Source organism: Diceros bicornis, chromosome 35, assembly GCF_020826845.1.
Source record: "Diceros bicornis minor isolate mBicDic1 chromosome 35, mDicBic1.mat.cur, whole genome shotgun sequence".
Classification (NCBI taxonomy): Eukaryota; Metazoa; Chordata; class Mammalia; order Perissodactyla; family Rhinocerotidae; genus Diceros; species Diceros bicornis.
In genome coordinates this window covers 1,272,325-1,298,730 of record NC_080774.1, presented here as the reverse complement: position 1 = coordinate 1,298,730, position 26,406 = coordinate 1,272,325, and the positions used below count along the sequence as shown (strand labels likewise).

Genomic DNA, 26,406 nt, shown 5'->3' with positions numbered 1-26,406 from the left:
CCTGTTCTTAGCCTGCAGCCATGTTCCCCTCCAGCTTCTCTTCGTTGCTCTCCTGCAACCTTGCTTTCCTTGTTTACTCCCATATTTTGCTGAAGCACGTGCACCAGTAGCTTACCAAGAAAGGGTACATAGGAATACAATTTTTTTTAATTCTTGAATGTCTGAAAATGCCCTAATTCTGCTCACACATGCAGTAGGTAGTTTAGATGGGCCTAGAATTGTGGGTTGAATGTTGTCCCTCAGGTTCTAGGAGGTTCTGGGCCACCAACTCTTGGTAGCCTTTGCTTAGAAGCTTCATGCCATTCCAGTTCTCATTCTTTCGCATGTAACTTGTACATTCATTGAAAAAATTTGGTCATACTATGCCGGGAATAGCAGTGAACAAAGTTCCTTCTGTTTTGGAACATCACGGAGACAGCAAGAGTCCCAGGGAGGTCAGTGGTGCTGGTGATGTAGTCAGGGAGGCCGTCTGAGCCAGGGCCACCCAACACCAGAAGCCTGAGGAAGATCAGGTGAGCCAGGCCAATCTGTTTGAACCTCTACTCTACTCCCGAGTGGAGTAGAGGGAGGGATAGGGGAGTGATGGGACGCGAGGCGGGCTGGGTCGTGCAGTAGGCCTCACAGACGGACAACTCGGCTTGGACCCTGAGGGGAGAGCTAGGAGGACTTCAGATAGAGGAATGACATGGCTAGGAGGCGGTACAGAGGCTCGGTCTGGTCTGGGCGGGGGCACTGGAGCTTTAGGGCTGGAGTCAGAGGAGTCTGCCTCAGGTGAAGTCAGATGTGGGGTCTGTGAGAAAACACGGAGTCCTGGCTGATTCGCTGGGAGGAGGCTTGGCATGGCCACTCCCCCAAGAGGGCAGGACTGCCGGGAGAGAGCGGGTATGGGGAAAACTCACAGATCCTGTTCTGGACATAATCTGTTTGAACCATTTGTGAGATGTCCCAATGGGGAAAATGTTGAGTAGGCAGTTAATATACAAGTTCAGCTCTGGCTGAGGATAGGAGTTCTGGGATCATCAAGTACAAATAGGATTTAAAGTCATTGAACTTACTAGAAAAGTCCCTGGGATGCGTGTGGATGGAGACCGTTTGGAGGTCCAGGGAAGGAGGCGGGGAGGCATGGCCGTGACCTGGGGGTGGAGAGGTGGGCTGCTGGGGGGCAGGTGAGAACACCTTGCTGCTTCTCAGATGTGCTCAGCTCGTAATGCTCATGGCAAAAACACGGTGCCGTCGTCTTAACGTTCTTGTATGAATAAAACAGATCGGTTTTTAAAGAATATATTTATTTTTTCTCCACAGAACTCAGTAAAGCTATTTTCATTCTTAATGCAGACACATATTGTTTGTCTTCCTGAATTGGCTCTTATGCAGACGGGATTGCTCACCAGCCATCTAATCTTCAAGAACCCTTTCAATGCTAGGATTCTCTTCTGGGTGTTAAATTTGTGTGAGATTAAGATCACATAAAAATGTCATTAAGTTGGCTCTGATTTTTGCAAGAAGCCAGTTGAATAGAAGGGCTTTGGAAGATAATGAGGCAGATTTATCTGCCCTTGTGTTGTGTAGCTCTGTATGTTTCTAAGTACACACAGTGTTGGGGAGGAAGTGCTTAAGAATGTGCCTTATGCTTGATTTTCCCATGTGACTGCACGTGCCTTTAGGAAATGTAGGGGCCTGTTGAAATTGAAATGTCTCTCTCGGGTTTATCTGGGGTAGGCATTTTGGTCCTTGTGATGTTTGTTTGTTTGTTAGTTAAATCACATCAGCATTTACGTTGCTGTAATGCCCAGTCCCCTCTTGGAAAATTCAGTATAAAATCATGAGAACAACAGACCTGGTAGATGTGTTTTGTCATGGGAACCCGGTGCTAAACGGAGCAGTGGGAGCCCTTTGGAACTCTGCGCACCCCCGTGCCTGTCTAGGAAGGGTGGTGAGCCGAAGGGACATGGTCCTGGAGCACTCAGACCTCTGTCTGTTCTCTCCGTGGTCTAGTCCAGTGATTCTCAAAACTTAGGGTTCATGAGAGTTTCTGAGTGCGGGCTGTATACAGAAATCACGGTCCTCTCATTGGTGGCCATTTTAAAGGATTTTCAGTTCAAGAATTTCAAGAGCTGTGTGACCCCACTGCTGCGTCTCTGAAGAGCCTCTGTAATAGGGTGATGTCAGCACGCCAGGCTTCCTGTTCACGCAGAATGTCTTAGCACCGGGGTATTTTAGGAGGTGCTCGGGCCTTGCCATCAGCAGGCTTTGCTCATTAAATGCTTATCGAGTGCCTGCTGTGTACTGGGAGCTGTGTGAGCTGCCGTCGTAAGCCCTCAGGGCAGTAGCTGTGCCAACAGCCCTGATTTTGTAGAGAATTGCCCCAGGGGTGTGCGTGCTTGGTCCCAAAGGAGGGCGGGACGGGGGCCTCCTGAGTCGGCCTGGGGTGGGGGTGGTGCTGGAGGTAAAACAAGGGGGGCTTCCTGGCAGGCAGAAGACACTGCAAGGATGTGCCAAGGTCAGAAATGAGGGAGCGCAGCGCTGTTCACGATAGTGGGACCCAAAGGTCCACGGGCGGGCAGCAGTGCTGCCCTGTCACTGTCACATCCCTGCCAGGCCTCAGTGTCTGCGGAAAAGGACAGAAACGACCTTCTCCCTAAAATCTTCATCCCTGACTTTCCACGAAATGAGAATTGGGAGAAAGAAGAGAGAATCCTAAAGCCGCCACTTTGTTGGGTTCTCGGCTGCCTCGCAGCGCAGCGTTCCCCAGCGTATCCTGTGGCAGGATGTCTGTGCCGGTCAGCCACAGCCTCCTCTCTCCAGGTGTGGGTGGTTCACTGCCGTCAGTGAGCTATGTGGAGACGTTCAGATTCCTCCTCAGCGCTGCAAAGGGCACTCACGTGTTGTTGGAGAGGACTCACCGTGCATAGCTGAGAGACTAGAGGAGGGCGGCCTGCAGGGATCTGCTCCGGGGTTCCTGTTTCGCGTCTCTCCTTCGAGGAGACCCCATGGTGTGGGTCCCCGTGTACCCCAGGGCTCACAGCCTGCGCCCCGATGTCTGGAGAAAGATATGGCTCAAGGCTTAGGAGGCGCTTCAGGTTTGGGGGTTTGGTTTTATTTTCACACCTGGAGACAGAGCCTTTTCTTCTTGTGAGCTCAGCTGTACAATTTAAGTTTTTCATTATGTTTTTGCCAGTGTTTTTAGATATTTGTAGTGGGTGAGTTCCTTAGTTAACTTAATCTGCCACTTTGCCAACACAGCTATTTTTAACACTTTGTTTTAATTTAATGGGATGGACAGTTCAGGAAAGTGATATAGACTGATGGTTAATCTGCATATTAGTACTTGCAAAGGGATGGTACTCAATTTTGAAACAATTTATTCTCTGCTGTTACATAAAGAACACATTAAGTTGCAGTTGCATAATGTATACTGTTAGTTGAAACTTAATTGTAAACCATTTTGTTTTTATGAATTCATATGGCTCATTGGTTGTGGCTGCGATTTAAAATGTCCTTTGGCTTGTTTTTAGGCGACAGGCTGACTGTGCAGGACAGGACACGGAGCGTCCTTCCTTGAGGTGTGGCGCTTTGACTAGGCGGTAGCAGGGCTGCCGTCCCCGCTCCCAGAGACACGGGCGCACTGGGGGGCGTTCTCTGTGGGCGCTGCACTCTGGTCTTGCCGATGTCACGTCATTTCCTCCTCCGTGGTGGTGGCTTTGCCCAGGGGGCAAGCAGAAGGACACCAGTAGCTTGATTATCTGAAGGGGGACGGGTGGGAACAGTAATTCTATTCTTTCAAGGATAACGTGTCTTACAGAAGCGTATGCTTGTATTGGAATGCCTCATTTGGTTAGGAACAGCTTGTATTTGAACCGTCACATCAGTTTGTCCATACGACAGATACTGTGTGCTACGTGCTGGGGTGACAGGACATGTGCCTTTCCTGCCGTCAGCCCCCTGCCCCCACCTGCATCAGACGGTCTGTCTCGGCCCCTGCCTGCCTTCAGAGATGTTATGTGAATGTTTCTGTGCTGAAGAACATGTAGAGAGGATATTGGAGCTATATATCTTATTTTGAAAATGTGGGATATTGTTAACATGTAACAGGGGTTGGTGTAACATCAAGCTGGAGAGGAACAACTTAGGAGTTCATGCATGTATAATTAATAAAGAGCAAGTCGTTATCAGCTGTGGGTACGCCTGCAGCACACGGGAATTACACAGTCATTCCAACCCAAAATGCAAAGGCTGTGATCCAGCTGTCATCGAGAAATTGTCAGTTGCTATACCGCTGTTTCCCACTGCGTAGCATACATTACTGGAAACCGTGGTCGATGTAAAGCTTTCACTGTTTATAAGTGTTCTTGTTAAAATGAATTAATTGAAAATCAAAATAATATTCCTTAATTAGAAAAATCTTTTCACCATCCTCTAATGAGGAGGAAATTAAATCTCTGTGTAGTCAGAACCAGTTGCTTATCTACAAGAGGATTAAAAATTAAAATTCTTAATTAGATCATTGAATCTTCTGTGATTTAGCTGGTTTTGAATATTTTTCCCCAAAAAAGGTGAATAAACGTACAGGATTTTAATTGTTAAAACAGGGGGCTGCTGTCCTACAGATATTTGCATATGTGCCCAAAATATATAGTAAGCTATTATACATCATTGTTTATAATAGCAAAGCCTGAAACGACCTCAGTGCCCATCAGGACTTCTTAAATAAATTACAGTACATCCATGTATTGGAAGTGAGGGCCTGCACTGGTTAGAAAGAGCAGCACAGCTTTATAGATGGGATGATTTCCCAGATGAATGTTTAAATGAGGAAAGTAAGGAGGCTAGAGAATGGAGAGGTGCTGTCAAAATGGGCAAACCAGGGAAGGGTGTTTAGTCACCGCTGATTTCTTCAGCATAGGTCAGCTTGGCTGGGCAGGTGGGAAAAGGGTAGCTAGTTGCTGCCAAAGAGGGGACTTTTCTTCTAACCTGCACATTCTGTAGTTAGGGAGAACATTAACTTGTCGAGGAAGGTCCACGTTTGGCTGTTTTGAGTGTCCTGTGCCCATTCACTTTCCATTGTCCCTGAGTGTGTGAACGTCACCTGGCTCTTCCAAATTGCGTGCTACGTGACTGCTCTTTCTTTTATCAAAAAAATGTAGAAAACGATGTGATTGAAAATGGACTAAAATGGTGTTGCATTTGGGAAGGTATCCCTTTCTTGCTGCAGTGTGGACTCACCCCCAGCCTGTCAGTTGCTGCTCTCACTCCCCACAACCGTGTCTCTTCACAGCGACGGTGGCCGCCATGTACTACAGCTACTACATGCTGCCCGACGGCACCTACTGCCTGGCGCCTCCCCCGCCAGGTGTGGACGTGGCCACTTACTACAGCACCCTGCCTGCCGGAGTGGCCGTGTCCAGCTCCGCTGGAGTGACGGCCACCGCCCCGCCACCGCCCGGAACCACACCACCACCACCCCCAACCACAGCAGAGACGAGTGGTGGGGTGACCTCCACCACCATCACCACAAGGTACGCTCTCACTTCCGCGAGTCACCTGGCGCATCTGTGTTCCTGGTTTGGGGGTCTTTATAGTATGGGTTACATAGAGGGTCTCTGTTTTATTTTTCAAATCCCCAAGTTACAGAGTTGATAGGGCAACAGAAACTGTCACACATAAACACTATTAACAATGAGGTCTAACCACTTAGAAAATTAATTCCCAGTTAGCACTCCACCCCACTCCCGTTAATCCCAGCATCTATTCTTTCCAATGTGTTGACATCTCAGTTGGAGAGTACTAGGCAAAATGAGTGTGAAGTGAAGCCGAGGTTATTTGCAAAATGTAGGATTTCGTAAAGTTGATGACAGCAAGGCAGAGACTAGACCCCCAGCACCTGTCACTGGCCAGCGTGCGGTGAGGTGGTAATTGTTGGTGGGGTGAGCAAGTACCCCACTGGAATGTCTCAAGTTGAAAAGAGGCTCTCTCGAAATTTGACAAAACACTTGGATATTTCTGCAAAAATGACCCACTTTCTGATCATGCTAAGAAAGGTAAACATGAAATGAAGGATGACGAATCATGCTAGCCAACTATCTTTTTTTTTTAATATAACAAAATCAACACTTGACTTATTCTCAGTTGCTTCTAAGAAGTATCTTGTAATTGGAGGCAAATGTTAGGAGAAAAAAAAATGAACCTGTTTTCATGACTTGAAGTCTCACTTTCAAGAAAACCCCCATTTTCACCATTGACAATGATATTTTGGTCCCTGGTTTAAATGGATTGACTTTCCCTAGTTTTTTGTAGTACAAGTCATCCAGGTGGAGAGCCTCCCTGTGTGTTTGTAACTTACGTATTGGTGTGAACTGAGACAATGAAGGTCCCCTCCAGCACTGTGCTGAGCTGATCCACCTGCCAGTGACTGGAGGAGGTGCTTTTCCTTGTGAGTGATGGAGCTCTTCTCTGCAGTGCACTTGCTCCCGTGGCTGCCATCATCCCCCCGCCCCCTGACATTCAGCCTGTGATTGACAAGCTGGCAGAATACGTGGCTAGGAACGGCCTTAAATTTGAGACCAGCGTTCGTGCCAAGAATGATCAGAGGTGAGGTGGAGAATTTTATATGGGTTAGGTAGATGGTATTTGGGGTTTAGTTTGGCTTCTTTTTTTAAATCTAGTTATCTAATTCCTTTCTTTTAATGTTTTTAATCCTTTTCTTATGTCTTTAGATAAATACATCTTGTAATTATCTTGTTAAATTACTTTGAGTTGGGTGGTGTTTTTTTAATTATCTGTTTTTTTGCCTGTGTAGTTTGTTTTGTTTTTTAAGTAAGAGTATTGAAGCTACCTAAAGTAAAAGGCTGGAATTCATGCTGTTCAAGAATCTGCTATGGAAATTTAGACACATACTTTGGTTTTGTTTATTTATTTTTTTAATCAAATACTGGTCCATGCCTTGGGTAGGAAAACAGAAAACGTGACGTTGCAGTTGCAGTGCCTTGGTCTCCTTTGTCTGTGAAGTGGGTAGGATATAATAATCATAGCTACTGTGTTAAGTTGTTGAGATAGAGTTCGTTGTCATAAATGTTTAGAACGTGTTCGGCTCACAGCAAGTAGTCACAGCGGTAGTCAGTAAGAGCCAAGTGTTGCTGTTGCAGCCTGCGTGTCTCGTTAAATGATGTGTTTTCCTTTTCTGTTCGTAGGTTTGAGTTTCTGCAGCCGTGGCACCAGTACAATGCCTACTATGAGTTTAAGAAGCAGCTCTTCCTCCAGAAAGAAGGGGGTGAAAACACGCAGGTGCGCCTGTCGAGGCAGGGCAGGGTGTGAAGCTCTTTTGTGGCAGCTCTTATTTACGGATGCAGAAGTAATTTTCTAGTTGTTATCAGGATGTATAAAAGGGCTTGCTGATTTCACACTTGTTTTTAGGTGTAATGTATATCTGGCATAAGCTGTCTTCAACCTTTTCCACCTCTCGGAGTTGAAACTTGTTTTTAGATCTGTTAAAAACTTTTACCCATATTCATAGGTCATTGATGAGCATTTGTCCAGCGTGTTCTAAACAAAAAAATCCTGTCTTCAAGCACTTGATGCTTTGATTGGCTCTTATTTTTAACTACTTCTGTTGGAAGCCGTCCGCTACATTTGTGTTGTATTAACGTACACTAAATGTATGTGATGTAACATGTGCGCTTGAAGCTGCCATCCACAGTGGACGCCCTTTCTCCCAGGCGCTGCCTGCCGGCAGCTCCCCTCACACCCTTCCCTCCTTGCAAATATGCCCACACATGGTTTTTACACGCCCGTTGGAAGCATTTCTTCCTGTCCTTGTAATGCTTTCTCATGCCTCTCCTCTTCTCAATTATGTGGACACCCTGACATGTTTTTAAAACCTATTTTGGTAGAGAGATGACATGGGCCTTGCTTATCACTGGGTATCTTCAGACTTTTATCTCTGATTGCTCAAACTGAGGAAAATTGCCTCATCTGTAGGCAATGGGCATAATTTGGTATTCTAAAAGTATTCTCAGTCATCGGTCTCCAAAGAAGAGGTAGTGAGCATTGGTTCCCAAGATATTCGAGCTTTAAGAAGCATAATGTTCTTCCGGAGGGAAAATACCTCCTTCCACCCCTCATTTCATTTTGTTGTATCAAATAGCAAATCTGAGTTTGAAAGTATGTTGTTTAGTGTTACTTAGGCAGTAGTGTAGAAATGCTTATTGTCCAGTGAAATATATATATATCTTTTTTGAGAAATCCTGTGTAATTTCTCATGGAATGGTTTATAGTCACGTTTAATCTCTATAGGCTGTGTCTGCACCAGAAGAGGCTCCTGCAGAATCTGCTCCTGAAAAAGTGAGTGACGTTGGGGAGGATAGTGTGTCTGAAGACACAGCCGACGTGGGAGGAAGAGGCAGCGCAGGGGGGAAGAAGGAGGCATCGTCCAGTAAAACTGTTACCGACGGGAAGCTAGTGAAAGGTATGCTGCCGCCACTGCTGTAAGTTCCAGTCTTGACCTTAGAGATGTTACTTTAAATTAGCACGAAAAATTCTGGATTACTTAAGGTCAGGTGCCTTTAACCACGGGACAGGAGAGAATTGGCTGCTTCTTTCAAGTTGCTGTAATAAAACTTCCTTACTTTCATAGTACTTTCCTAATTTGGACTTTGGGGTCATTTGGATATAAGCTCGACTTAGGTATATGTTTGTTTAACAGCCTGTTTTAGCAATTTAATGGAAATGTTTAGAATATTTCAAATAATGGTTTGTACCCCCTCGGACTTTTTATTTGTTTTGTGAGGAAGATCAGCCCTGAGCTAACATCTATGCCAGTCCTCCTCTTTTTGCTGAGGAAGACTGGCCCTGGGCTAACATCCATGTCCAACTTTCTCCACTTCATGTGGGACGCCGCCACAGCATGGCCTGACAAGCGGTGCATCGGTGCGCGCCCGGGATCCAAACCCGGGCCGCCAGCATCGGAGCGCGCGCACTTCACCGCTACTCCATGGGGCCAGCCCCCACCCCCTCAGACTTCTGAAACTGTATTTCTATGCAAACTATTGTACCAATGAAATTAGTTTTCTTTATTTGCTAAAGCAAGTCTCTTGACGGTCTCTACCAGGCAGTACTCCACTTGCTCCATTTACTTACCTTTTATGTTCTTGGAAGAAGTTTTTCATCTACCAGGACAGACAGACATGAAAAGAGCCAGTGTAATAAAAAAGAGAAAGGAAACAAATTTGATGCAGGCACGTTAACAAAGAGCCATGTGGTGGAACATTCGAAGAAGAGTGAGATCCACTTGGGGGAATGAGAAAGGCGTGGGGGGGAAAGGGTGTTTAAGCAGGTGTTGCGAGTTGAACAGGACTCCCCGAGACAAGGGTGCAGTCCCAGGCAGAGGCTGCGTGGTCTGAGCTGCGTGGCTTGCTCAGGGGTGAGGAGTGGTGCAGAGACTCGAGTGGGTGGTAAGGGGGGACACAACCTGGAGAGGTGGCCTGGGCCAGCTGGTGGGGGCTCTGCCCTGCCCTTGAGATCCTGGGCTTCCAGCAGGGGCAGCGCACACGGGTTTACATCAGAGGAGTAACTTTATCCAGTTTGGGGACTTTGGGAAGAGAGTGAGGCAGAGAAACCATTTTGGAGGTCTTTGGAACTGACGGCCTGAAGTAGAACCGTAATAGAAGTAGAAGAGGGAGCGCTGTCAGGTGGTGCAGGGGCGAGCCGACAGCCCCTGAGTTAGAGGAAAGGCAGAGGGGATACAGAATGGACATTGCAGGAAGCCCTTTGCTTTGCATAGAGATGCCTTTTAGGATGGTGGTCAAGAATAACCAAATTGATGGGGACGAATGACTTGACTAGGAAAATTTAGTGCTTTAGAAGAGCATGAAAGCATCTCTGAGCCTCTCATTCCAGGAGGTTACCTGAGCACACGCGTTTAATCTCTCACCCTTCCTGGCCACCTTGAAACTCATTGAAATAACCAAAGGAATCTAACAAGTAGAGAATGAAAACAGTTATTGCTCCAGAAAAAGGCGGGGTGCTGTCCATGGTTCAGAAAGGCCAGCCAGCCCACCTGGAATTCAGTTCATAGGGAAAAGAAGAACCCTTTAAGACTCAATGGCAGTGACCTCTGGGGGAGCCCACTATCAACCATAGAGGGGATCAGGCAGAAGGCCAGAACAGCCAGAGCATCTGGGGGACAGCAGGCCCCCCGACAGCATGGGGATGGGATGCAGTGGCCCCCTCAGCCGCTGCCTGCAGTGGAGCTCCGTCCGCACCCCCATGATTGTCCTGTAACTTGGCAAATAAAATAATACCTACAGCTTCCCTCCTGCTGCTGGCTGAGCCCGAGATCCCTGAAGCTACACGATATCTGACAAAACGTGCCCCAGCTCTCTGGGATGGAAAAACAGGCCGCCTCTCACTGTCAGGATGAGGAGACAAGCGTCCCTGCACCTGCAGAAGTCTTCAGAGGACGCACGCCTGAGCCTCAGAGCATGTGGGCACCTCTGAAACAGAGTTACTAAGTAATGGAAAGATTTCCTCAGATCTCTAATTTATATTCTCACCAAGTTGAAGATACAAGACTAGTGCAACTGATTATCTGACATCTGGAAAAGATTGCTTAGAAAAAGATTGCCAAATTTTAAAATACAGTGAAAGCACTGAAAACCAGATGGGATGAGAAGACAAGTTCAAAATGTTTCTCAAATCTCCAAGGAAAAGGATAGAGATGGAGGAAAAGCAGCCCGATAGAAAAACAGGCAGGTTGTCCTCCGAGGAGGAGAAAAAGCAGGTTGGCACATCAGACTGACATCTGTAACATTAGATGCTGGATAATGAAGATGTGTCTGAAATTCTGAATGAAAAGTACTCTGAATGCTGAAGCAGAAAGATTTTTACAGACATGTCAACGCTCCGAAATACTCAAAGAAAGTGAGGACAGGGAAAATATTTCTTATCAAAAAAGTATCAAATGCAGTGAAAACTTCAAAGGAAAACCTTTGGCCTTATGTGCATATGTGGGTAAAGAAAAAGTAAAACAAAACAAGCATTCAACTCAAGAACCTAGGAAGAAACTATAAAATGCATCTAAGGAAAGCAGGAAAGGGGAATCAATAAAAATCAAAAGCAGAAATCAATGAGAAAATAATAAAAGACCAGTAAAACCTATCATCAATGTGTAGATTTAATATAGAAAAAAGCAAATGCAAATACACAACCTAATGAATGAGAAAAAAATCAGATATTTTGAAAGTACACAAGAATAATGTATATGACTGTAAGTTTGAGTGAATTTGGAAATAAAAATTGTCTAAGAAAATATAAATTGCTACAATTGTTTCAAGACGAGGTAGTAAAATTAATAGGCCTGAAAGATTAGAAAGCATTGGTCAGAGAATTACCTGTAAAACCAGGCAGCAAGCCAGGACAAAGCCAAGGTCACAGTAGCTTCCCTCAAGAAGGAGAACAGCCCACACGATTGAAGCCTCCACAGCACTGAGATGGAAAATTAGGACGCTCTTGAGCCCCAGTGCTCCAACCCCCACAAAGCTTAGCAATCCGCAGGCCACAGTCACTGAGAAATATAGGTGTTGATACCTCAGAGTGAAGCCAGCTAGGAATGACAGTGATAGCAGGTGTGAGCAGCTGGGGTTTGTTCCACAAATGCCATCATGGCATCCCACTAGAAGATCTTCCATCATAGTTTATCAGATGAACAGACAAAACTTTCCGTGTTTCTATATCAATAGATGCTGAGAAAGCATCAATATTTCCTGAAATTTTTATGATAAAGCCCCTTTAGTATACCAGTAATTGACGTTGGAAAACCAGGGTCTCCATTTTGAAAAAAATTAAATAGCACTTCTACATCACATCTGACAAGAATAATAATTCCAGATAGATTAAGTATTTACATGTAGAAAAAGAAAACCATAAAAGTAGAAGAAAATACTTTTTTTATAATCTTGGAGTTGGAAAGGACTTTCTAAGAATAGAACCCATAAATCGTAAGGAGAGATTAATAGGTGTGATAGAGGCAGGACTTGAATAGTTACAAGACAAATGTCAAAGTGGTGGATTGCTAACAACAGAAGATAAAGAGTTGGTATCCTCACTGCGTAAAGAACTCGTATAAGTCAATAAACAAAAGACAATCCCTGCAGTAGAAAAACAGGCAAAAGACGTGAGAAGATAGTTCACAAAAGAAGAAACATAGTTGGTTAGTAAGTAAATTTTTTAAAGTGTATCCTCATTAACAAGTACAGTTTTTTGCCTCTCAAATTGATAAAGTTAAAAAATAATGCCAGTCCGTGAGGGAGAGGCCGTGGGGCAGTGGGGACTCACACATTGTCTTTGGAAGTGTAAGTTGGTACAGCTTCTCTAGAAGAGGCAGCCCAGCAATGTGAAGCAAATTCTAAACGTAAATGCCCTCTCACCCCTAGAAACGTCTGGTTCACCAGGGCGTCTGGACCAGGCGTTCATCGCAGGCCTTGTTAGCTTTCGAAAATAAAAAATGGGAAACAGTTGTGGGAGACGGTGAACTAAATTGGCATGTCCATACCAAGAAATACTGTTGCCATTTTTTAAAATGATCTGTATTGACATGGAAACATGTCTACACTATTTATATGGAAAGATGTCGCTTATGAAGTGAAAGCAGCAGGCTGTAAAGTATGATCCCATTTCGTGTGTGTGTGTGTACGTACATGTGCATATATACATGCTAGGAACCGTCAGCTGATTATTGGTGGTGTTCTGATGATCTTTTGCCATATCTGAATTGCAGTTGATCTTTCATTTTGTTCACCTGTGTTTTCAAGATTTCCCATAGAGAATATTTATTACTTTTGAAGGTAGAAATTAGTAATAAAACTGGTTACCTTAAAAATGGAAGCATTTTGGTGTGGAAAATGGAGCATTGGAGACTGCTGCCTCACTCACTAGCGTTTACTGAGCATCTGCTCCTGGGAGCCTGGCCCCAAGCTGCCTGGGTGCACCCCTCAGCCACAGTGGTCCTGCAGTCCTGCCCTCTCCAGGGTCGAGGTGAGCAGACCACAAAGACATAATGCGAATTGTAAAGAGTGGTGTGGAGGAGAGAGGTCGACAGGGCCTGTCTGAGGAGGCATCTGCCAGGCATGGAAAGAGCACAGCAGCTCCCGGCAGAGGGCTGGCCGGGCTGGGCGTGTCTGACGGAGGAAGAGGGGCTAGTGTGGCCACAGCACAGTGCACACAGGAGGAGTGGCAAGAGGGCCAGGTTCTGGCCAGCCTCGGGGAGAGTTGCATTTTATCCTTAATGCAGCAGGAAACCAGCGAAGGCTGTAGGAAGTGCTTTTCCTATGTGGTGATGTGGTTTGCAAATAAGGTTCTAGGGAGAGCAGTAGTTGTGTCCTTGAGTAATTCTACCAAGGGAGTCACTTCCTCGTCCCCTGCTTTCTAGTAGAGCTGCCTTGGGGAGGGTACCTGAGCTGTTGAGCCTGTTTCCTCACCTGTAATGGGGAGCCTAAGAGTGTCTGTCTCCGGGGGCTGCACATGTCAGCGAGGTGAGGCACGTAGACTGTGCTTGTCTGTCAGTTCTGGTATTAGATCCCTTCCAAGTGTGTATGGAATAATGGTGCGACTTGGCTTTGTGTTTAGGTGTGTCAGTGCCAGCTTTACAGTGTCACACTAAGTGTTGTGCCTAAGACAGAAAGTGTTCCAGAAGCTTTCATTTCAGTACTGTATTTGTTGATTGCTCACCTTCCTAATTTGGCAGAAGAAATGATTTGGGAATAATTGTTTTAAAATTCTTTTTGTGATGTAATACTTTAGCCCCAAGTTAAGAAGTAATTTTGATTAACAAATAAGTGAAGTTTTCTCTACTTTTAAAAGTTTCCTTGACTGTGTTTATTAAAGAGACCATATTACTATAGGCAATGAACGGTTAATATTGTTAACCTTTTTTTCTTATGGAAAATTTCAAGCATGTACAAAAACGGAGGGTGGGATAATGAGCACACCCCACCCCACACACAAGTGCACTACACCCAGCGCCCCCTGCAACCTGGTTTTATACATCTTAGTCCAGCCCACCCCTAGAATATTTTGAAGCAAATCCCCAACATCATAGCATTTTAGCGTAAATGTTTTGGTATGTATCTTCAGAAGATCAGGACTGTTTGTAACATAACCACAGGAAAATGGTTAATACCGACTCTCCTGACACAGTGTATTTTTAACCCCACGTGTGATGACATCTTGTATTTAGGGGGTTGCTATGAATGAAGTGCTGTGGTGTACCAGTGTCCAGTGCAGGTGGATAACGTTGGATAGTCAACACGAAGACTGATCTTGGAGCCAGCCCTGATGGCCTAGTGGTTGAAGTTCACTGCGCTCCGCTTCGGCAGCCGGGGTTTGGTTCCCAGGCACAGAACCACACCACTCATCTGTCAGTAGCCATGCTGTGGCAGTGGCTCACATAGAAGAACTAGAAGGACCTACAACTATTATATATACAACTATCTACTGGGGCTTTGGGGAGAAAAAAAAGAGAGAGGAAGATTGGCATCAGATGTTAGCTCAGGGTGAATCTTCAAAAAAAAAAATGTATTAAAAAAAAAAAAACTGGGGCCGGCCCCGGTGGCACAAGTTGTTAAGTGCGTGTGCTCCGCTTTGGCAGCCCAGGGTTCGCAGGTTCGGATCCTGGGCACGCACCGACACACTGCTTGTCAGCCCATGCTGTGGCAGCGTCCCATATAAAGTAAAGGAAGATGGGCACGGATGTTAGCTCAGGGCCAGTCTTCCTCAGCAAAAATAAGGAGGATTGGCACAGATGTTAGCTCAGGGCTGATCTTCCCGACAAGGAAAAAAAAAAAAAAAAAGACTGATTTTGCTCCATTTTCCTTTTGACTTACAAAATACCACTTTCCCAACATTTAACATCTTGGGGTGTGCTCTGTAGCTTGAAGTGATTACTGACGAAAGGTTATCATATTTCAAAGATCTGAGATATTTGCATGGTTCAGGTCACCCGTGAGTTTGGAACTGTAAAGTGCTAAAAGTGGGAGGACCTCAGGGGTCAGCTGGGTAACCTCACCCATAAGGTAGGGGGCAGAGGGGAGGCACGGTCACTGACACAGTCACAGCCCTTCTAGAACCTGCCTTTGCTAACCCAGAATCCATTCCTCTCTCAGAGTCAGCTAGTTTGCACCGCACTTAAAATCTCCCTTCATTGTGGTTTACTTGAATATCCTTCATAAATAGCTACTTAACTGTTTTTAAAAATAAAGTATCTTATTACAACCGATTAGGTGTTGTTAACAGCCATTTACCATGGTGTCTGAAGGAGAGAGGGGCTCAGGAATGAGTGTGGGTGGGTAAGGGGAAGATTGTTTCCTTTAGGGCCTTTGTATTTCTCTTAAATTAAAAATTTCCAGGGCCGGCCCCGTGGCTTAACGGTTCAGTGTGCGCACTCCGCTGCTGGCGGCTGGGGTTCGGATCCCGGGCGCACACCAACACACCGCTTCTCCAGCCATGCTGAGGCCGCGTCCCACATACAGCAACTAGAAGGATGTGCAGCTGTGACATACAACTATCTACTGGGGCTTTGGGGGGCGGAAATCAATAAATAAATAAATAAAAATTAAAAAAAAAAATTTCCAAATGTTCTAGGGGAGAAAAATTGAACCACCTAAGTTTTGGTTATGCTACGTTTAAAATTTCTTATAGGTGTAGAGAGTAGTCTGACATAATGCCTGGCACAAAGTAGGCGCCCAATCAGATGTTTGCTGAATAAAGGAACAGATTTTGTAACTTTTGCTTTATAAGACAAGGCTACTTTATATAGTTGGGATGTTTTAAAGGTACCTTTTTATAGTGGAGTCGCATCATATGCCTACTTAACTTATTGTGCAAATTCAGCTATATGCTGAGCCCAGAAAAAGAAGGAAAACACCAACAAGAATTGAGCATTTACTAATGCAGTGACCAGGGCTTGCACTCAGCGCATGCCCCCCTGACATGGCCCGAGGTGGAGCCGCACCGTGCACTTTCCTCCGTCACGCTTGGCTTGCGTGTGGTCCTCACATGTGAGCCAGCCCCAGCCTCCCTTCGTGCAGTGTGCATTTAAACAGCCCACCTTGGACAATGCAGGCATTGCTCGCTGCCCCTAGAACCTCCTCTGCGTAAGATGTGGCTCCACTTGAGGCGTTACTCCCACCAGCTGATGCTCATGTGAATGGTGGGCACCCTGTGCTTCTAGTTACCTAAAAATGTATTACCATTTTCACCTTTTCTCAATAGCTTCGTTTGCTCCAATAAGCTTTGCAATCAAGGCCAAAGAAAATGATCTACTTCCCCTGGAAAAAAATCGTGTTAAGCTAGATGATGACAGTGATGATGATGAAGAAAGCAAAGAAGGCCAAGAAAGTTGTAGCAGTGCTGCAAACACTAACCCGGCGGCGGCCCCACCCTGTGTAGTTGTGGAGGAGAAGCGGCCTCAGCTTACCCAGGAGGAGCTAGAAGCAAAGCAAGGTTTGTCAATACGTTTTAAACTTCTTGAAAGAAAAAAAGTACATAAATACAAGATTAACCTACTAAGCCAAAAATACTGAGACTGCCAGCTACAATCTCCGGCCTTTGGAAATGAGAACCATTTGGGAGTTGTGATGTTTTTGTGCATTTGGAGAGTTCTGTTAGAGGAACGAGCACTGCTCTTCATTAAGCATCAGATGCAGTGCCGTGGGCAATTTGTTTGCAGAGAAACTAGTTGGCGAGAGTGCTTTAATGGAGGGGCCCTTTGCGCTTTGATGGCAGCCTAGGGGCTAATGCTCAGCCTGTGTTCCCAGCTCGGGTTAATGTACCGAACTAGGAGATGCCCTTTTGTGAGGCTGTCTCCCAGCAGAACCATCGGACCCTTGAAGATGACGCAGGCCCAAGCTGGTTTCCAGGCTGCGGCTCATCTTCCTGGGTCACAGTATGGCCACCGTGTGCCCCTGACACATGGCCAGCAGCGTTTGCGGGGAATATCGTATAGTCTTCTATTCCTACTCCAAAATAAATTATATTCTGCACTAAAGTAGTTAATTAACGATTGTGTTTGTGGTTTTATCTATTCTAACTGGTTTTTGTAAATTGCTTTTTCTGTATATACACAAACAGATCAAGCAGCACCTACAGAAGGTACTTTTTTAACCGCAAGATGCCTTAGGATCAGAACTTGCACTGTGCTGTAGTTGCTCTCCCTAAGCAAACGTGTGTTTGTGCGTGTGTATCTAAATCTGTACTCACTGTGTGTAAACTAAACAATGTGTTGGATTATTTGGAATAAAACACTTCAGAGAGTGTTCATTACCTGGTATGAGTATTTTGGACACATGTTTATGAGAGCCCTTCTGAGATTTTCATTATTCCAGCTTTCACTGGTATGGGACCCTCTCAGCCTTCTGACTTTGATTTTGAAAGTGAAATATAAAAAATACTAATAAACATTATAAACTAATTCTCTCAAAATTAGGTTTGCCCGATTTGTTTACCTATCCTGAAATTGGTATCCTGTTTATCTTTTAAAATAACTGCACTATATTTCATGACCCTTTTACTGCCTGTGAAAATTAAGATAAGATATTTATAAAACACTGCTTGCTCTAAAGGGCCCTTCTTTCTTTGTTTATTCCTTAAGCAAAGCAAAAGCTGGAGGACCGGCTGGCAGCCGCCGCCAGGGAGAAGCTGGCCCAGGCATCCAAGGAGTCAAAGGAGAAGCAGCTCCAAGCAGAGCGAAAGAGGAAAGCGGCTTTATTTCTACAAACCTTAAAAAATCCTCTGCCAGAAGCCGAAGTTGGAAAAGTTGAGGAGAATCCCTTCAACGTAGAGGTGAGTTAAAGCAGGTCCACCTCAGCATTCTGGGGAGGCTCGGCTGGTGTGAGCACGTGCGTGTGGCTCCCTCCGGCCACTCGGATCTGCAGCCTGGTGACGGCTATCAGCAGACCCGGCTCTCCTCCTCTGAGAGAGTGTTTGCTTCTGCTGCATAGCCAGCGGTCAGGAAGCATCTGCCGAACACTCCCCGTAGATGCACAGACACACCAAACACTGGTCCCGCTTCAGACATACAGGCCTCTGGGCCCGGGTTGGGAACCTCTGCTCTCTGGCTGCTCTCCCAGGCCCTGGAGGAGAGCTTCACTCATGCAGGATCGCATCAGGCCTGGGGCAACCTGGCCAGAGTGCCGTTCAGCTCACGCTCGCGGCAGAGACGCTTACTCAGGTCTCTAGGCAATATCAGTACTTTAATTAGAGGAAAAGTGAGCTATGCTCACCGTCGTCTTCTCTTCGGAGGGGTCAAATCCTCACAGCTCCTTCCTAAGCTGTGTGACCAGAACTTAGCCCTTCTGGCCCTTTCCCTCCCTTCAAACAGGTCAGAGTGAGGCTGCCCTGCAGTGCTGCTGGGAACAGAACCCGAGCCTTCTCCAAGTGTCCCTAAAGCGTCTGTTGTGGCTGTCTTCTCCCTGTAATTTCAAGCAGACCCGCACTCTTTTTACTTTAGTTACGTGGACATTTCTAAGACTCTAGGGCCATTATTCAAAACTGATTTTTGTTGCATGTAGCCACTTAGTTTCTTTGTTGTTCCGTGGAAAGCAACATTCTGAGTTCAGATTTCGGATCAGCTTTCTTGCCTCAGGAATCAGTCTGAAATTCTCTCAAATCTGGCAGGAGGCCTCAAAAATAATAGCTGGATTAGACTGAGGAGAGCAGTGCGAGTCAGTTGTGAGATCTTACCGACTGTGGGCTGTAACGTGGTGGGCTGGTTGCTGCTGCCGTCCCTCTGGGTGCTCCAGGCACCTGCTGGAGAGCCAGCCCGCCAGGACACCGCCACCTCCACTCGTCGCCGCTGTGCGTCCGGAGGTGGCTGCCGGGGTAGGGCCTCCCTGTAGCCAGTCGCAGCAGAAGCTGAGAGGGGCATGGAAAAGACCTCTGCGCCGATCGGGAACGCAGTATGCAGCAGCGAGAACTGACTACCAGCACTGCTGAAACAGCGAGAAAAATGCTTTTGATAGAAAAAAGGGAAGAGGCAAGATATAAAATATCTTCACTTGTATGGTTACAGCTATAAACGTTATGTATATAGCAAGGGGTAGGGAACTTGAGAAAGTAGGGGAGCTGCCACGTGGGAGGGTGGGAGTGGGCTGTTTCCTGTATTGCTTTGGTGTCATTTGTGCAGTGCGTGAAGGGCCTAACTAAAGGATATCTGCGTATATTGATGGTTTAACCGAGTATATTACGTGGATGCATCTATATGTTCAGATAAAATGGTGTTTTAATGAAAACTCAGTCACAGCCAGAATCATTCAACGTTAATCCAGTTTTTCCCAGTCTGCTGTATTGCCTCACCACAGTTGCCCGAGTTATTTCCTTATAAACACAAGATAGGCTGCAACTGATGCTTTTATCCCGTTTATCTCTATATGTGGCATCTCCCACCTTTCTTGTTTTCAAGTATGTGTTTTGAATCTATAACATATAGAAATAAGTGTCTGTGCTTCTTGTTCAAATCACTGAGTTGATCTTCCCAGATATCTCATGGGAGAGATTATAGCTACTAAACTATTTCAACAAAAATATAATGGTAGTAGCAGTTGGTGATAAGTATCTTTAATTGCCTTGAAACAAGAATACTTGAATTAAATTGGCAGTTGTCATAAATGAGATTCACACTCAAAAATATCTTCAGCCTAAAGCAGCTTCTGGAGACGGGTTACCCTGACTTCGTTGACAGTTCTGTGTACACTTTGCTCAGATGCTGGCACGTCTGGCCCCACTGCACAGGTGTAGTAGTTTAGCATCCGGAGGGACTTGAGATTTGGTGGGGTTTACCCCCTGGCACCCAGGGTGAGGAAAGGAGGGGGTCGGCCCAGGTGGGAGCTGGTGGCACCCTAGATCCGCCTAAGCAGACGCATGCAGGGCGTCACAGGACACCGTTCAGAAGGCCTGGCTCAAACCCAGCCGGGTGTTACTGTCGTCCTGCAGCGTATCTGCCGTAGAGAAGGGGCACTGTCTGTTTTTACTTTGCTTTTTATAAAAGCAATGTAGACATGTGATTTTAAAAGTTCAAATGCTAGAAAAAGGTAAAAAATGAAGAATAAAAGTCTTTTCCTTCGTATGTACTCTTTATTTTAATTCCTAGGAAAATATCAATTTTTATTTATTTTGGTTTTTTTGTGTAGCATAGACATACATACAACCTACCATTTTAACCCTTTGTAAGTATACAGTTTACGGGCATTAAGTACGTTCACAGTTTGTGTGGCCATCCCCGCCGTCCATCTCCAAGACTTTCTCATCTTCCCAGACTGAAACTCTGGCCCCATTAAACAGTAACTCCCCCTCCCATCCCCCAGCCCCTGGTGCCCACCTTCTGCTCTCAGTCTCTATGAATACGACCGCTCTAGGGACCTCATATGAGTAGATCATACAGGATTTGTCCTTCTTCGAGTGGCTTATTTCTCTTCACAGAATGTCCTTCCTTTTTAAGGTGAATAATACTCCATTGTATGTATATACCACATTTTGTTTCTTGTGTATTCTTGAGGGAAAAAAATCTATTTATGTATAGGTTTAAAATATTACAATAATAGGACCATACCCTATACACTATTCTGGCATCTCGATTTGTCACTTGTATCCGTGTCGGAGTAATGCTTGGTGTGTTATGGCACTTGGTAAATGTTGACTGGATGAGTGGCTGTCAGCCCTTTCATAGATCAACCCTTAAATGAACCCTGTCTGTGCCGTGACTGGCTCACCCTCTCCTGCTGGTGGGATGCAGCCCTCCCAGGGGGTGACTGTTGTCAGTGATGCTGCCTTAAGCCTGTTTCCTGCGTCTTGTACACTCACATCAGGGAGGGTATCCATGGGGTAAATCCACGACCATGGAATTGCTTCTTTAATTTTAGATACTGCTAAATTAGCCCCGAAAGATTATAGCAATTTTTGTTTGTCTCCATGGGGTATGAAAATAACTACTTCCTCAGCCCCTGCCAACACTGGTTACCATCAACCTGTAATTCTTGTCAGTCTGATAGGTGGAAAAATGGTATCTGTTTGGTTTAATTTACAAGTTTTTAATAAGTGATATTGAGTAACTTTTCAAAGGTTTCATGGCATTTTTATTCCCCCCGCCCCTGTGAACCACCTTCATAGCCTTCACTCATTTTTCTCCCACTGTCTGTCTTCCTCTCTGCTATTTCGTGCTAGCTCTTTGTCACCAGTATGGCAAACACTTTTTTTCTTTGTCCATTTTAATCTGCCCCACTTGGAATTTATTTCAGTTTGAGGAGCATATAGCTAGACACAACACAATTCACCAGGTCACCCATCTTTCCCACTACTTTAAAGAGCCTCCTTTGTTATCTACCAAACTCCCATTTGTACTGGCTCTCTTTCTGCACTCCTGTCTATGCGGTTCCATTGATCCATTTGTTAGGAGAGGTGATTTTACATATTCAGGTATAACTTTAAATGATATCTTCAAGTGTGTGTATTGACGTGAGCAGATATCAAAAGTATGTTAAATTTTTAAGCAGTATATAAAATATATGAAAACAAGTCCACAAGTAGTACTTAGAAATCCATATACACCATCCCATTTTTTGGCGTGTGTGTGTTTGTGTGTATGTGTTCTTAATCCCAAACCAAGAGAAATAAGTCTTTTTGTGTGTGTGTGTGAGGAAGATCAGCCCTGAGCTAACATCTGCCAATCCTCCTCTTTTTGCTGAGGAAGACTGGCCACGGGCTAACATCGATGCCCATCTTCCTCCACTTTATGTGGCACACCGCCACAGCATGGTTTTGACAAGCGGTGTGTCGGTACACGCCCGGGATCCGAACCGGCAAACCTGGGGCTGCTGCAGCGGAGCGCACGCACTTAACCACTTGCGCCACCGGGCCGGCCCCAAGAAGTCTTGACTTGAGTCCCTTTTGAGTTATCATGCAGTCATTTACATAGCAACAACAGACTTCAGGATATTTTTTTAGATAACAGTAATTTTTTCTAATGATTAATGGTTCTGCCGAGTTTACAGGTCCAACAAGAGTTTGAAAAGGAAATGGGAACAAAAATCAACCGTATTTGTTGAGCCTCTGTTAATATTCAAGATACCAAGGCACTTTGGAAACAGAGGACTGTTTCTTTTTTTTTTTTTTTTTTTAATATAGCTACCTTTTATTTTCAGTTTTCTTCGTTTCCAGATCTTACTGCCTCTCTGCTTGGAGTATTTTTTTTTTAATTTTATTCAGGTCATAATAGTTTATAACATTGTGAAATTTCAGTTGTACATTATTATTTGTCATTCACCATAATATGTGCCACTTTACCCCTTATGCCCAACCCCCAACCCCCCCTTCCCTTCTAGTAACCACTGATCTGTTCTTTGTCTATGTATTTGTTTATCTTCCACATATGAGTGAAATCATACAGTGTTTGTCTTTCTCTGTCTGGCTTATTTCACTTAACGTAATACCCTCAAGGTCCGTCCATGTTGTTGCAAATGGGATGATTTTGTCTCTTTTTATGGCTGAGTAGTATTCCATTGTATATATATACCACATGTCTTTATCCATTCAACGGTTGATGGGCATAAGTCTCTTTGAATTGTTGATTTCCAGTTCTTTGGATGAATACCTGTTAGTGGAATGGCTGGGTCATATGGTATTTCTGTTTTTAATTTTTTTTTTTTTTTTTGAGAAATCTCCGTACTGTTTTCCATAGTGGCTACACCAGATGGCATTCCCACCAGCAGTGTATGAGGGTTCCCTTTTCTCTACATCCTCTCCAACATTGTTATTTCCTGTCTTATAAATTATAGCCATTCTAACAGGTGTAAGGTGATATCTGATTGTAGTTTTGATTTGCATTTCCCTGATCGTTAGTGATGTTGAACATCTTTTCCATGTGCCTATTGGCCATCTGTATATCTTCTTTGGAAAAATGTCTGTTCATATCATGTGCCCATTTTTTGATTGGATTGTTTGTTTTTTTGTTGTTGAGTTGTATGAGTTCTTTGTATATTTTGGAAATTAACCCCGTGTTGGATATATGATTTGCAAATATTTTCTCCCAGTTGGTGGGTTGTCCTTCCGAAAAGTTTTGTTCATGGTTTCCTTTGCCTTGCAGAAAGAAGCTCTTTAGTCTGATGAAGTCCCATTTGTTTATTTTTTGTTTTGTCTCCCTTGCCCAAGTAGACATGGTATTCGAAAAGGTCCTTCTAAGTCTGATGTCAAAGACTGTACTGCCTATATTTTCTTCTAGGAGTTTTATGGTTTCATGTCTTACCTTCAAGTCTTTAATCCATTCTGAGTTAATTTTTGTGTATGGCGAAAGTTAATATTCTACTTTCATTCTTTTGCGTGTGGCTGTCCAGTTTTCCCAGCACCATTTATTGAAGAGACTTTCCTTTCTCCATTGTATGTTCTTAGCTCCTTTGTTGAAGATTAGCTGTCCACAGAGGTGTGATTTTATTTCTGGGCTTTCAGTTCTGTTCCATTGATCTGTCTGTTTTTGTACCAGTACCATGCTGTTTTGATTACTGTAGCTTTGTAGTATATTTTGAAGTCAGGGATTGTGATGCCTTCAGCTTTGTTCTTTTTTCTCAGGATTGCTTTAGCTGTTCGGGATCTTTTGTTGCCCACGTGAATTTTAGGATTCTTTGTTCTATTTCCGTGAAGAATGTCATTGGAATTCTAATTGGGATTGCATTGAATCTGTAGATTGCTTTAGGTAGTATGGACATTTTCACTATGTTTATTTTTCCAATGCATGAGTGTGGAATATCTTTCCATTTCTTTATGTCACCAGCAATTTCTTTCTATAATGTCTTATAGTTTCCGTTGTACAGGTCTTTCACCTCCTCAGTTAAATTTATTCCTAGATATTTTATTCTTTTTGTTGCAATTGTAAATGGGATTGTATTCTTGAGTTCTCTTTCTGTTAGTTCATTATTAGACTATAGAAATGCAACTGATTTTTGTAAGTTGATTTTGTACCCTGCAATTTTGCTATAGTTGTTGATTATTTCTAATAGTTTTCCTATGGATTCTTTAGGGTTTTCTATATATAAAATCATGTCGTCTGCAAACAGTGAGAGTTTCACTTCTTCCTTGCCAATTCGGATACCTTTTATTTCTTTTTCTTGCCTAATTGCTCTGGCCAAAACCTCCACTACTATGTTGAATGAGAGTGGTGAGAGTGGACACCCTTGTCTTGTTCCTGTTCTCAAAGGGATAGCTTTCAGTTTTTCACCGTTGAGTATGATGTTGACTGTGGGTTCGTCATATACGGCCTTGATTATGTTGAGATACTTTCCTTCTGTACCCATTTCATTGAGAGCTTTTATCATAAATGGATGTTGGATCTTGTCAAATGCTTTCTCTGCGTCTATTGAGATGACACTGTGGTTTTCATTCCTCGTTCTGTTAATGTGATGTATCACATTGATTGATTTGCGGATGTTGAACCATCCCTGCATCCCTGGTATAAATCCCAGTTGATATGGTGTATGATCCTTTTGATGTGTTGCTGTATTTGATTTGCCAGTATTTTGTTGAGGATTTTTGCATCTATGTTCATCAGCGATATTGGCCTATAATTTCCCTTTGTGTTGTCTTTGTCTGGCTTTGGGATCAGGGTGATGTTGGCCTCAGAGAATGTGTTAGGAAGTGTTCCATCTTCTTCAGTTTTTTGGAATAGTTTGAGAAGGATAGGTACTAAATCTTCTTTGACAGTTTGGTAGAATTCTCCAGAGAAGCCATCTGGTCCTGGACTTTTATTTTCTGGGAGGTTTTTGATTACTGTTTCTGTCTCTTGTGATTGGTCTATTCAGATTCTCTGTTTCTTCTTGGTTCAGTTTTGGGAGGTTGTATGAGTCTAAGAATTTATCCATTTCTTCCAGATTGTCCAATTTTTTGGCATGTAGTTTTTCATAGTATTCTCTTCTAATCTTTTGTATTTCTGTGCTATCCGTTGTAATTTCTTCTCTTTCATTTCTAATTTTATTTATTTGAGCCTTCTTTCTTCTTTACTTAGTGAATCTGGTTAAGGGTTTGTCAGTTTTGTTTATCTTCTCCAAGAACCAGCTCTTAGTTTCTGGGATCCTTTCTCCTGGCTTTTTGGCTTTAATTTCATTTATTTCTGCTCTCATTTTTATTATTTCCCTCTTTCTGCTGAATTTGGGCTCTGTTCTTCTTTTTCTGGTTCTGTTAGGTGTGGTTTAAGATTGCTTATTTGAGATTTTTCTTGTTTGCTGAGGTGGGCCTGTATTGCTGTGAATTGCTCTCTCAGGACTGCTTTTGCTGCATCCCACATGGTTCACATGATGTATTTTCATTTTCATTTGTCTCCAGGTATTTTTTTATTTCTCCTTTGATTTCTTCATTGATCCAGTAGTTGTTCAGTAGCATGTTGTTTAGTTTCCACATATTTGTGACTTTCCCAGCTTTTTTCTTATAGTTGATTTCTAGTTTCATAGCATTATGGTCAGAAAAGATGCTTGATATGATTTCAGTCTTCTTAAATTTATAGAGGCTTGCCTTGTTTCCCAGCATATGGTCTATGTTTGAGAATGTTCCATGTGCACTTGAGAAGAATGTGTATTCTGCTGATTTTGGATGGAGTGTTCTGTATGTATCTATTAAGTCTGTCTGGTCTAGTGTTTTGTGTAGTTCCACCATTTCCTTGTTGACTTTCCGTCTTCATGATCTATCCATTGTTGTAAGTGGGGTGTTAAGATCCCCTACTACTATTGTGTTGCTGTTACTATCTCCTTTTAGGTCAGTTATTAGTTGTTCTATGTACTTTGGTGCTCCTGTGTTAGGTGCTTATTTGTTTATTTACTTATTTATTTATTTTTGGTGACGAAGATTAGCCCTGAGCTAACATCTGTTACCACACCTCCTCTGTTGCTGAGGAGGATTGGCCCTGGGCTAACATCTGTGCCCATCTTCCTCTACTTTATATGTGGGACGCCTGCCACAGCATGGCTTTATGAGCAGTGCGTTAGTCCGCTCCAGGGATTCAAACCTGTGAATCCCGGGCTGCCGAAGCGGAGCATGCGAACTTAACCACTATGCCACTAGGCCAGCCCGGTGCATACATATTTGTAAGTGTTATGTCCTCTTCGTGGAGTGTTCCTCTTATTATATATGCCCCTCTTTGTCTCTCATTGTTTTTTTTGTCTTGAAGTCTACTTTGTCTGATATAAGTATGGCAAGACCTGCTTTCTTTTGTTTGCCATTTGCTTGGAGTATCATCTTCCATCCCTTCACTCCAAGCCTGTTGTTTGTCTTTAGAGCTGAGATGTGTTTCATGGAGACAGCATATTGTTGGGTCTTGTTTTTTAATCCATGAGGCCACTCTGGTTTGTTTTTTGTTTTGTTTTGTTTTGTTTTTGGCGAGGAAGATTG

At 44.1% G+C, this 26,406-nt stretch overlaps 1 protein-coding gene across 5 annotated transcripts in view; it reads left to right on the top strand.

Annotated features, from left to right (window-relative positions):
• Positions 1–26,406, top strand: part of SFSWAP (splicing factor SWAP) — an 82,866-nt gene that overhangs the window by 29,872 nt on the left and 26,588 nt on the right. For all 5 annotated transcript variants that reach the window (XM_058531219.1, XM_058531217.1, XM_058531216.1 and 2 more), the window contains exons 8-13: positions 5,276–5,516; positions 6,457–6,588; positions 7,188–7,281; positions 8,290–8,461; positions 16,261–16,491; positions 17,639–17,829. In XM_058531219.1, the coding sequence (XP_058387202.1) occupies positions 5,276–5,516; positions 6,457–6,588; positions 7,188–7,281; positions 8,290–8,461; positions 16,261–16,491; positions 17,639–17,829 (1,061 nt within the window). The remainder of the gene's footprint in view (positions 1–5,275; positions 5,517–6,456; positions 6,589–7,187; positions 7,282–8,289; positions 8,462–16,260; positions 16,492–17,638; positions 17,830–26,406) is intronic.